At 36.2% G+C, this 12,814-nt stretch overlaps 1 protein-coding gene across 9 annotated transcripts in view; it reads left to right on the top strand.

Annotated features, from left to right (window-relative positions):
- LOC114654142 (Dmx-like 1) overlaps window positions 1-12,814 on the top strand; it is a 343,530-nt gene that overhangs the window by 167,277 nt on the left and 163,439 nt on the right. For all 9 annotated transcript variants that reach the window (XM_051929967.1, XM_051929968.1, XM_051929966.1 and 6 more), the window contains exons 14-17: window positions 4,222-4,343; window positions 4,860-4,949; window positions 7,596-7,704; window positions 8,051-8,167. In XM_051929967.1, coding sequence (XP_051785927.1) covers window positions 4,222-4,343; window positions 4,860-4,949; window positions 7,596-7,704; window positions 8,051-8,167 — 438 coding nt within the window. The remainder of the gene's footprint in view (window positions 1-4,221; window positions 4,344-4,859; window positions 4,950-7,595; window positions 7,705-8,050; window positions 8,168-12,814) is intronic.

Raw genomic sequence — 12,814 nt, 5'->3', positions numbered from 1 at the left:
ATGACGGAGGGGGCGGAATGGGCGTCCTTCCCCTCTCCTCCCATTCCGCCCTCCGCGCCCGAGCTGGAGGAGAAGGCGCAACGGCGGTCCTCCAGTTTACAGTCACGGACAATTGTATGTTGGTTCATACCGTGCATTGTTACAATGTTACTTTTCTTGGTGGTTTATTAAGTTACGGATTTTTCAAATGTTAATTTTTTCCCTGTGCTTAAAAATCATTAAAAAAGCGGCCTGATTATGCGGTGTATGCTACGCCGCGGGTTGGCTAGTATTAGATATATTACCTTAAAATAAGAAATTTTTACTTGTTTTTTTTTTTTTTTTTTTTTATATTTTTATTTTATTAATTTTCATTGTAATCATTCCATACAAACAGATCCATTTATAACCCAACAAATTTGAAAACAAATCAAACCCCATCCCTGAGAAGGAGAGCTTAGCTAAAGGAAAATTTCTTTAAGCTTTTTAATAAGGCAACATTAGACAAAAGAAGGGGAGAAGTAAATATCTATATAAATAAGAGATGGAGAAGGGAGTTAAATACAATAATAGTTAATTCTCTTATTCTAAAATAATATTGATTAAATCCTGCCAAGTTTTGAAAAAATTTTGTACAGATCCTCTAACAGAAAATTTGATTTTTTCCAATTTCAAATAATATAAAACATCAGTTTCCCACTGACTTATAAGAGGAGAATTAGGATTCTTCCAATTTAACAAAATAAGTCTGCGTGCCAAGAGTGTAGTGAATGCAATCACCGTTTGTTTGTCCTTCTCCAATTCAAGTCCATCTGGAAGGACACCAAACACAGCTGTTAGTGGGTGAAATTTTTACTTGTTAAGAAAAAATGTTTTGCAGTGTTCTTACATCTCAACAAACTCCAATGGCTGTCTTGGTGATTTACAGTTTGCCTTCTGTCAACATCATAGCACTGAGACAGCACTTATTAAAGTTTTAAATGATATTTGTTTATATACAGACTCTGAAAACATAACAGATCTGGAATTGCTAGCCCTCAGTGCTGCCTCTGATGCTGTCCACTACAGAATACTTTTAGAAAGGCTTGAAAACTGGGTAGGATTATCTGGAGTAGCTCTCATATGTTTAGGTCATATTTGAAAGGCAGGGGCTACTTTGTGGTAATTGGTAATTATCAGTCTAAGTAGACAGAAATAACATGGAATGCCAAAAGGAGGATATATTTTGGGTCCTCTTTTATTAAATCTTTACATGTCCCCATTTGGCAGATTCTTACAAGACAGCAATCTTAATTACCACAGCTTACACGGATGATAACCAGATTTATTTGCCTCTTCCTCCAAATGATTTTAGTTCTGTTGATTCACTATATGATAGCTTAAAGCTAATTAACATCTTGCTGCAGCAAAATTTCTTTCAAATAAACAAAGATTAAACTGAAATTATATTATTTGGCAATAAATAGGAAAGACATAAATTGCTTCTTATTTACAGTCCAAGGAACTAAAGGCTAAAAACCAAGTCAAAAATCTTGGGGTACTTCTGGATGCAATCTTAGTTTCAGTAGTCATATTAAAGCAGTAACTTAAATCTGCGTTCTGTCATCTGAAAAACATTTCTGAAATCAGAGATTTGATGTCAAAAAACAGACTTGGAGAAACTTATCTATGCCTTTATTTTCAGCAGAGTACACTATTGTAATGCCCTTTTCTCAGGTCTATTCAAAACGTCTATTAAAAAATTGCAGTTTGTTCAGAATGCTGCTGCCTGAATGCTTATCAAAATGAAGAAAAGTGAACACATTACTCCAGTACTAAGATCACTACATTGGCTTCCAGTTAACTACAGGACTAATTTTAAAATACTGGCTTTAGTATATAAGTCACTAAACAGATTAGGACCAGAATACATCACAGAGATACTAACTGTTTATAGACCCAATAGACATCTAAGGTCCTTTAGAGCTGGATAGCTGGTTATACTCGGAGTGAGAACATAACAGGGTGAAATAGCTTTTTGCCATTATGCAACACAAAAATGGAACAATCTGCCAAAACCTGTTAGAGATGCCCCAACAGCAGAAGCGTTCAAATCAAAATTAAAAACATTTTTATTTTTCTGCTCGTTTGATTGATTATACAGTATATTGTGGATTTAATTGATTGTTGTTGAATTGTAACTATTTTTTATTGTTGTAGCTCTGTCATTTTACTGTTGTTCTAAATACCATTTTGTAATGTCTTTTTTATTGCATTTTATTTGTGTTATGTTAAAGTACTTTGAATTGCCTAATGTTGCAAAATGTGTTATATAAATAAACTTGCTTTGCTTTGTTTTGCTTAAATAAGATGACATATAGTTGCATAGCATTTTAATAGGTCCAGATACAGGCTGTTAAAAATAGTAACCACATTTTCAGATTCTGCAACCAAAAGCTGACATTTTTAAAAGTTAATGTTAAGCTTTCCATCTTTGTATTGCCTTTGCCAGTTCTGTACTTCTTCAGGATATGAATTGCTTGGTCCGAATCATTTCTTTAGATTCATTTTTCAGATTTAATAAAGACATAAAATTGTATGAAACCAGCCACAATTTTATACAAATTTAAAGTGAAGAACAGCAAGGTCATTTTTCAGAAAACTATGTTCACTTAATACTCAATACAGGCTTAAAGTTATCCAACCTCCTTTTAAAAAATTACTTTAGCCCATTTGTAAGTAAAAATGATGACCGTTTGCTTAGGACTGTTTCAGAATCCTCTATTGTTGGTAAGTTGATAATTGTTGAGGACAATACTTAGCACATAGAGAAGAGTTCTGAGCCATAATTATAAATGAACTCCAAAACGGGCATCCATTATTTACACCAGATGGCGAAGCTCCATGTGCTGTTGTTCAATACAACATGGTTAATACAAAATGGCAGACTGAAGCTTCTACCTAGATCCATTTACTCTACATATAATAACTACAAAGATTTTCAGTTACACCAATTGGCATAAAATAAATGGTATATTTAACATATACTCAATACTTAATGGCAGTGGTATATCCCACTTCCATCCATCCATCCATTTTCCAACCTGCTGAACCCGAACACAGGGTCACGGGGGTTTGCCGGAGCCAATCCCAGCCAACACAGGGCACAAAGCAGGAACCAATCCTGGGCAGGGTGCCAACCCACCGCAGAACACACACAAACACACCCACACACAAGCACACACTAGGGCCAATTTAGAATCGCCAGTCCACCTAACCTGCATGTCTTTGGACTGTGGGAGGAAACCGGAGCGCCCAGAGGAAACCCACGCAGACTCGGGGAGAACATGCAAACTCCACACAGGGAGGACCCGGGAAGCGAACCCAGGTCCCCAGGTCTCCCAACTGCGAGGCAGCAGCGCTACCCACTGCACCACCGTGCCACCCATATCCCACTTCCATTAGGTATAATGTGAAGTCTCAAAATAATTCATTAGTAAGAGTAATGGGTAAATGCATGGTTCATAGGAGTAAGAATTCATATGTGTAAAATGCTATTGGAGAACAACATATAAAATTACATATTATATCCATCCATTATCCAACCCGCTATATCGTAACTACTGGGTCACGGGGGTCTATATGATCTCAATTTCTAATTTAAATGTGCTGGTACAAGTTATGTCAGAATGTTCTAGTTAAGCAGAGAAGCAGTTTGAAACATCTTTTTTCCTTTCCCTTAGAATGTGCATTTTCTGTTCAATTTCTACTGCCTCTTGTTTTTTTCTACTGTTGATTTAATGCAATACTCGAAGTGTGTATCACTTGTATTTCATTTTACCACTTACAATAATAGATACTTTTTGTGTAAGTCTGCTTCATGCAGTGCAGTTTTTCTTTTGCTGAAGTTATACTTATTCTTAATTCATATTTTATCCTCTTGACTTTTTCCTCAACATTGCAATGTTTTTTTTCATCACTGGTGAAGTCAAATAAAACATAAAAGGTAAAAAAAATATATATATCTTACATCTGTTGTACTTGGGCAGTACACTGTCAGTCAAGTAGACTGAAATGTGAAGTTCTTCTTTTTTTTTTTTTTTAAAAGACCAGAATACTTGGTGCATAGAGCATGTTTTTACATCATAAATGTTTCTGAATCTTTGCAATTAACATGTAACAACTTTATTAATATTACTCACTTCAAGGATTTGGATATAGAACAGCAAATTTATTTATAATGTATCTTTATTAATATTTTAGGAACTTATGGAAAATCGCCTTGTGCCTGTTTTGTGGCAAGTGATGGTCATTCTCTGAGACTGTATCAAGCTGTTACAGATGCTAAAAAGCTGTTAAGTGAAGTCTCTAATCCAGATATCTCAGTAAGAATGTTTTTATAATATTGTAGTACTGATTTTTAAATTTTATGTAATACATTTACTAGCTTGAATTTGCCTTGTATCAGCTATACTTCCTGTCTTTCTGAAGATGAGATGAGCATGTATTTATAGACTTTTGATCATGTGGCATGGTCATAGTCCTTTTTTTCTTTCTTTTTTTATATAAATAAAACAGGTGTGTAAATTTGCCAGTATTCCAACTGCCTATAATTAATTTCCTGTTTATAATTACTACATTTTCCCCAAATAATTCAATATTTTGCGGTCTTAAATAATTGCCTGTTGCAGACCTTTTTATATTTGTTTTTTAAGTGTGGTGTGTCACATTTCTGTGTTTATATTGTAAATATGTTTACAATGAAATTTCAGTCAGGCCTGTTATCGTTAATGTTTTGTTTTTTTGTGGGGGGAAAAAAGTGTACTTTTATTCAAATAAAAATATTAGGTTTGTTTTCTGTATGTACAATATGATATTTACAATTTTCATTTTCATTTTAGAAATTGGTTGGAGAGGTATTTCACATTGTAAGCCAGCAGTCCACTGCCAGACCAGGGTGTATCATTGAACTTGAAGCTATCACAGAGCTTGTATGTAAAAGTATTAATTTATTAAAAATAGTAAATAAATATTTCTATGTGATTGAATTGCTTATATTTGAAAGTAATTTTCAACCTTATTTAGTTCTTTCTTGGCTGTTGGAGCATCAATTTTTGTGCATCATTAAGTAGTATCAACATTAGGCGAAAACATGGTCACTTTTTAAGTATGAATATAAAGCAAATTTCATTTTCAGCTTGGAAATTTAAAAAAATGCAGATAATGTAACAGTAGTAGTTACAAAACAGAAAACAAGTCTTGGCTGCTGTTTTATTTTTTGTGCATTGGCATAAACATATGCATTATAGATATCTCAGAAGAATTAATAATTTCTTGAGGAAACCATTTTTGATGATTGCTTGACAGCAGCCGTAGCACCAAAAGTGTTTAAAGTTTTGTGTTCTATTTTATTATATTGATGAGATGAAACCACTTATCTTTATTGATATGTACTGCAAAAGATACATAAATGCTATCATATTGTAACACAAAATTTCTGGTTAATACATTTGATAGCTGTTCTAAATTCATAGAAAAATGCAACTGGACTCTGCTTAAATAGTCCAAAGCTACTGTTTAGAACACAAAACTATGTGTATTGAATATAATGCAACATCAGTTTGTGAGACTAACCAAAACATAAAGCGTACGTATGACTGTCAGGATTCAAAATGAACTTATTTGCTTTTCAGATTCAAGATTTGATCCTTAAATATTTTTTTAAAATATTCAGCGTCACATAGCTATTCTTTCAGATTATAAATCACAGCCTGAAATCTAAAAATATAGTAAGAATACAGTAAGCTCTAACTGGATATTCATCTCATGAAAGATTAGGGAAAAATATCAAGTTACTCTTTTTGTGTTGGATAGAAATTGTGCATCACATAGGTGATGAGGTGCTTAATTCTGAGTTGCTTCCCATCTTGTGCTAGTGCTGTTCTCATATGCTCTGGGTTCCAACAACCCAGAATTAGATTAAATAGTTGTGAGAATGTGTTTATGCACAGTTGAAAAGCAGTTTATATGATAATGGAGAACCTTGTTAAAATATTGAACAAGGAAAGAAAGAATATTATAAACATCAACATATATACCTGTGTTTTAACCACCATTGCAAATGGGGTGGAGGTTGTTAACCAGGCTGACCCTTTTCTGTTCAGCATTGGGAGATTATCCAGGTTGAACAAAGCTGAAAAGGTAAATTACAACCCAAAATGTAATGCTTATTTATGTGGTGATCTAGAAGCAATACATTTTAAAGGTGTACTTGATGGTAATTCAAATAGATTAAAGACTTTTTCACTTATTAAATAGATAGATAGATAGATACTTTATTAATCCTAAAGGGAAATTCACATACTCCAGCAGCAGCATACTGATACAAAAAACAATATTAAATTAAAGAGTAATAAAAATGCAGGTAAAAATAGACAATAACTTTGAATAATGTTAACGGTTACCCCCCCCCCGGATGGAACTGAAGAGTCGCATAGTTTGGGGGAGGACTGATCTTCTCAGTCTGTCAGTGGAGCAGGACAGTAACAGCAGTCTTTCGCTGAAGCTGCTCTTCTGTCTGGAGATGACACTGTTTAGTGGATGCAGTGGATTTTCCATAATTGATAGGAGCCTGCTGAGCGCCCGTCGCTCTGCCACAGATGTCAAGCTGTCCAGCTCCATGCCAACAATAGAGCCTGCCTTCCTCACCAGTTTGTCCAGGTGTGAGGCGTCCTTCTCCTTAATGCTGCCTCCCCAGCACACCACCGCGTAGAAGAGGGCGCTCGTCACAACCGTCTGATAGAACATCTGCAGCATCTCATTGCAGATGTTGAAGGACGCCAGCCTTCTAAGGAAGTATAACTGGCTCTGTCCTTTTTTACACAGAGCATCAGTATTGGCAGTCCAGTCTAATTTATCATCCAGCTGCACTCCCAGGTATTTATAGGTCTGCACCCTCTGCAAACAGTCACCTCTGATGATCGCGGGGTCCATGAGGGGTCTGGGCCTCCTAAAATCCACCACCAGCTCCTTGGTTTTGCTGATGTTAAGGTGTAGGTGGGTTGAGTCTCACCATTTAACAAAGTCCTTGATTAGGTCCCTATACTCCTCCTCCTGCCCACTCCTGATGCAGCCCACGATAACTGTCGTCAGCGAACTTTTGCACATGGCAGGACTCCGAGTTGTATTGGAAGTCCGATGTATATAGGCTGAACAGGACCGGAGAAAGTACAGTCCCCTGTGGCGCTCCTGTGTTGCTGACCACAATGTCAGACGTGCAGTTCCCGAGACGCACATACTGAGGTCTGTCTTTAAGATAGTCCACGATCCATGCCACCAGGTATGAATCTACTCCCATCTCTGTCAGCTTGTCCCTAAGGAGCAGAGGTTGGATTGTGTTGAAGGCGCTAAAGAAGATCATTAGTAATTAGTGTACAAACCATTCTTTAGTAGATACATTTTGCCAGCGTGTATGTCAGATTGCAATGATTATTTTCAAACTTTTATGTACTGTACATGTTTATTGAACTATAAAATGTAAATGATAGGCTGGGTATATAGATATGCATTATCTGTTATCTTTTTTTATATAGAGAGACTTTCTTGCCTCAAAACATTCTTTTACTTTGATTTTATAGTATGGATGTGAAACACAGCTTCTTCATGTGTTTGAAGAAGATATTCTAGGAGGCAATAAAATAGAAGAAAACATTGATCAAGTCGATGAAACGCATAATTTACATAAAGGTATGTGTTGCTTAACATTACTTTTATTTAAACAGTAACATTCCAATGCAGTATATTAAAACAGTTTTCAAAAGTTATAAAAAATTAAAAACTGTTTTGCTAGACTGGAAAAGTATGAAACATCTCATTTAACTAGTAGTAAAGACAGTCAAAATGGGAACCCTGAAATCTCTGAGATGTGTTTCCAGGTCATGCATATATTGCACAATGTCTCTGTGTGTATATTGGTTGGCCATTGTATGTTATGCACTTATTGTTAGTATGTATATTAGTTTTCTCTATGAATGCATATTATGCACATTTCTTGTACTAGTTATTTTGTATTTGTTAACTTTTTCTTTACTAGACACAGAAGAATGTTTCTCTCAAAGGTTTTATTTGGTGGTAATTGAATTTACCCAAACTTGTCGTTCATTATTGCACATGTGGCTTCTGCATCTGAAATCAGCCAAGATTGTTATAGGTATGTATATTTGGTGTTTTGCTTCATTTAACTATGGGTTTTTTGTTTTTTTGTTTTTGTTTTTGTCGACACACTCTCATAGGACTGTTTAAATTAATGGCCCCAGCATAGGGGCCGTAAACTTTTCCTCAAAAATAAAAAAAATGCATAACTAGCCTTTCAGTATTTTTAGTTATCTATGTAACTTCAAATGGAATTAAATGATCTGAAATTATGTAAAGATTTAAAAATAATTTTGACTTCCCACTAATTATATGGCATACAGTAATCCCTCGCTACTTCGCGGTTCACTTTTCGCGGATTCACGACTTTGCGGATTTTATATGTAAGCATATCTAAATATATAACGCGGATTTTTCGCTGCTTCGCGGGTTTCTGCGGACATTGGGTCTTTTTACTTCTGGTACTTGCTTCCTAAGTTGGTTTGCCCAGTTGATTTCATACAAGAGATGCTATTGGCGGATGACTGAGAAGCTACCCAATCAGAGCACGCAGTTAAGTTCCTGTGTGCTGCTGATTGGCTCAGTGACGGAATGCTGCATTAACCAGGAAGTCTCATCTGACTCATTCAGCATTAACGTGCTACTGCTTCAGGGGCCGTGTCCAAGCGCCAACAGAAGATGCAAATGATTGCAGAAAAGGTAAAAGTTTTGGATATGTTGAAGGAAGGGAACAGCTACACCGCTGCAGGACACCATCACAGCATCAATGAGTCCACGATTCTTTTTATTTAAAAAGGAGGAAAAGCATATAAGATCTACGGCCGCAGTGTCCATTAACCAGGGCGCAAAACGAGTTGCAAGTGGACGTGATAAGGCAGTAGTCTGGATGTAATCTGCTTTAGATAGATAGATAGATAGATAGATAGATAGATAGATAGATAGATAGATAGATAGATAGATACTTTATTAATCCCAATGGGAAATCAACAAGGTCGACGATGTCATGACCTCCTACAAGCTGCTACGTGTACTTCGCTATACAGTAAGTGTAAACTTATCTACTGATTTCATATTGCTTAGCAGTTGTCCCTGTTATTAATAGAGTAAAGGGTGGGTTGTAAACAATACAGGGAGGGTTTAAAAACGTCCAAATACACGTTAAATTATTAAATAAATATGGTGTCCCTACTTCGCGGAAATTCAGTTATCGCGGTCGGCCTTGGAACCTATCTCCCGCGATAAGTGAGGGATTACTGTATTACAATAATACAGTGGTGCCTCTTCTTTCAAACGATTCTAACTTCGAATGTTCCAGAGTTAGAATGCTAAATTTGAAAGAAATATGATCCGGAGTTTGGACGATGCTTCTATGTTCGAACTGTGCGTGCAGTGAAAAAAATGCAGCAACAGAGTAGTCTTAGTGTACACCAGCTGCTGTTGCTTTACAGGAATAATCCCGAATACAACCACCCCCCATTCCTGTGATTTTCTTTTACCAGAGTTTCTTGTTCTGTCCTGCCGGTGAACTGTGCCTCCTGCTAACTCGATAGCTGTATTCGGAATGAGTGAATGAAGCCAGGTCTCTGTAATTAGAATGCAACTGTCCTCATCAGTCTTATTCGCTGCAACCTGTAGCTTGAGTTCATCCATATTATTTGTGAGGGATCTTGGGTTGTTGGGATAAATTGTAGGAAAAGGCAGCTGCATAGCCTTGCCAGCATTCAAGCCCTGCAGACCCGCTTCTGCCTCCTGTCCCTGTTCCGCCTTCGGCTCCTACCTGTGTGGATAGTGATCCACAGGGAGCCCTGTCGCCTGGCCGTGTCTGCCGGGATGTTGTAGAAGCAGAGAAACTCAACTGTAACAATGTGCTCGCTGCATAGTACTATTTTTAGGAGATTGTGCCGGCTGTAGACATTTTTCGCCCAGCAGTATGTCATTATGATGAACAGTATTACATACACAAAAACACAAACAAAGCACTGAAAGGAAGAGCACCAAGCAGCTGCATCTATCCGCACCACCATACATTTCATTTTATTGTACAGAATTCACATATTTTATTTATTGTTTTCGTGTTTTAATTTATTATTTAGGGCATTTATATAATTTTTACCTTAAATTATGTGTATTTGCTGTTAGAGTATTTATCAAAATGGTTATTGTATAGGGTCTGGGAAAGGATTAATTCACTTTCCATTCTTTCTTTTTTTTTTTTTTTTTTTTTTACATTTTTATTGATTTTATTGAAATCACACAACATTCCATACAAATACATCAATTTTACAAGAATAGGATTGAAATCAAATCAATCCCCACCCCTGAGAAAGAGAGCATGGCCAGAAGAATAAAATTTAAACCTAGTAAAAATAAGCAAATAGGTAGAATAATAAGTGAGTATAGATAAATGGAGAAGACAAATAAAAAGGGAGAGAATCTGCTTCCTCGGAGCTTTAAAAGCTTATTCTAAAATGTTATTAATTAGATCCTGCCAGGTTTGGAAAAATTTCTGCACAGATCCTCTAAGTGAGAATTTTATTTTTTCCAATTTCAAATAATATATAACATCAGTTACCCATTGACTTAAAAGGGGAGAGTTAGGATTCTTCCAGTTGAGCAAGATAAGTCTACGTGCCAATAGTGTAGTAAAGGCAATTACAGTTTGTTTGTCCTTCTCCACTTTAAGCCCCTCTGGAAGTACACCAAACATAGCTGTTAGTGGATTAGGAGGGATTGTGAGACCAAGGCTGTCTGAAAGGCATTTAAAAATCTTGGTCCAAAATGATGTTAGTTTGGTGCAGGCCCAGAACATGTGACCCAGTGAGGCTGGAACTTGATTGCAGCATTCGCAGATTGAGCTCGAGTGAATTCTCTGCATTGCTGCCTTCCACTCCTTTTCTGATATGTTGAGGGAGAGATCCTTTTCCCATTGTCCTCTTGGATCTTTGAAAGGGAGAGACTGTAAAATGGTTTTATATATTGCAGAGATTATGTCTAAGTCCTTGAAACTGATGAGTATTTTTTCCAGCATAGAGGGAGGTGGGAGATGAGGGAAATTGGGTAGGTTCTGTTTAACAAAGTTTCTAATTTGAAGATAGTGAAAGAAATGTGTTGCTGGAAAGTTAAATTTAGAATATAATTGTTCATAGGATGCAAAGACGTTGTCTATGTACAGATCTGTAAGTGATTTAATCCCAAATGTTTTACAGACATTAAAAATTGCATATGTTTGTGATGGTTGAAAAAGGTGGTTCTCATGCAGTGGTGCCACCGATAAGATTCTCTGTCTTAAAATGTTTCCTACATTGGTTCCATATTCTGAGTGAGTGAAGCACTATTGGGTTATTAGTATATTGGCGATAATTTGCATTTATTGGGGCGCAAAGCAAGGAATATAAAGATGAACTGCAGGATTCTATTTCTATTTCAGACCAAGCCTGCATATGTCCATCTATTTGTGTCAAAGTCCAGGTTTTTATATGTTGTATGTTTGCTGCCCGGTAGTAAAATTGAAAGTTAGGCAGAGCCATGCCACCTTCTGCCTTTGGCCTTTGTAGGGTCGCTTTTTGGATACGTGGATGTTTTGAATTCCAAGTAAATGTAGTTATGGTTGAATTTAATTTCTTAAAGAACGATTTATTGATGTATATTGGAATATTTTGAAATAAAAAGAGAAGCTTAGGGGAGGATATTCATCTTAACAATGTTAATTCTTCCAGCTAAAGTGAGATGAAGGGTTGACCATCTATGAAAGTCTTGCTTGATTTTTTCCATACAGACAGCAAACTTTTGTTGATAAAGAGCTTTATGTTTACTTGTGATGTTTACCCCTAAATATTTGAACTGATCTGCGATGATAAAAGGGAAGGTGTCCAATCTAATATTATGTGCTTGAGAATTCACTGGAAAGCACACTTTTAGTCAAATTAATTCTGAGACCAGAAATCTTTTGGAATTCTGTTAGTGCTGTTAGGACTGTAGGCACAGTATTTTGTGGGTCTGATATATACAGTACCATATCATCTGCATATAAAGAAATGTTCAAGTCCTTCTCTGATAATCTTCTTTATCTCATAAGCATTTCGAAAGTGAACTGCCAGTGGCTCAATGGCGATTGCAAAAAGTAGTGGTGACAAGGGGCATCCTTGTCTGGTACCACGTTCTAGTTTAAAGTAGTCTGAATTAATGTTCTTAATACAAACAGAAGCTTCTGTATTGGTATACAGTAGTTTAATCCATGCACAAATGTTTGGGCTGAACCCAAATTTCTCCAATGTAGTGAAAGGTAGTTCCATTCAATCATATCAAATGCTTTTTCTGCATCCAAGGATAATAAAATCTCTGGGATATTTGACTTTGCGGGTGAGTATATTACATTAAACAGTCATCGAAGATTGGACGCTAAATGTCGGCCTTTAATAAATCCAGTTTGATCTTGTGATATTACTGAAGGCAGCACTTTCTCCATCCTTCTGTCTACTTTTGGGCTATTTCCATTAACCTTTTATTCATGCAACTGCAGAGTCCGATTCTTTCAACTTTACTTTTAGAATAATTGTTCAGTATATTTTTAACTGATTTGATTTATTGTTGATGGTTCTTTAATGTACATAATATATAAATATAATCATTGTTTTGTGGTTTACTCCTCAAATATCCATCCCCATATCTGAGTATATGAGAAAGTCTAGGGGAAACCACCCCAGAT

Source organism: Erpetoichthys calabaricus, chromosome 7 (assembly GCF_900747795.2).
Source record: "Erpetoichthys calabaricus chromosome 7, fErpCal1.3, whole genome shotgun sequence".
NCBI lineage: Eukaryota > Metazoa > Chordata > Cladistia > Polypteriformes > Polypteridae > Erpetoichthys > Erpetoichthys calabaricus.
This window is presented reverse-complemented; position numbering and strand designations above follow the sequence as displayed.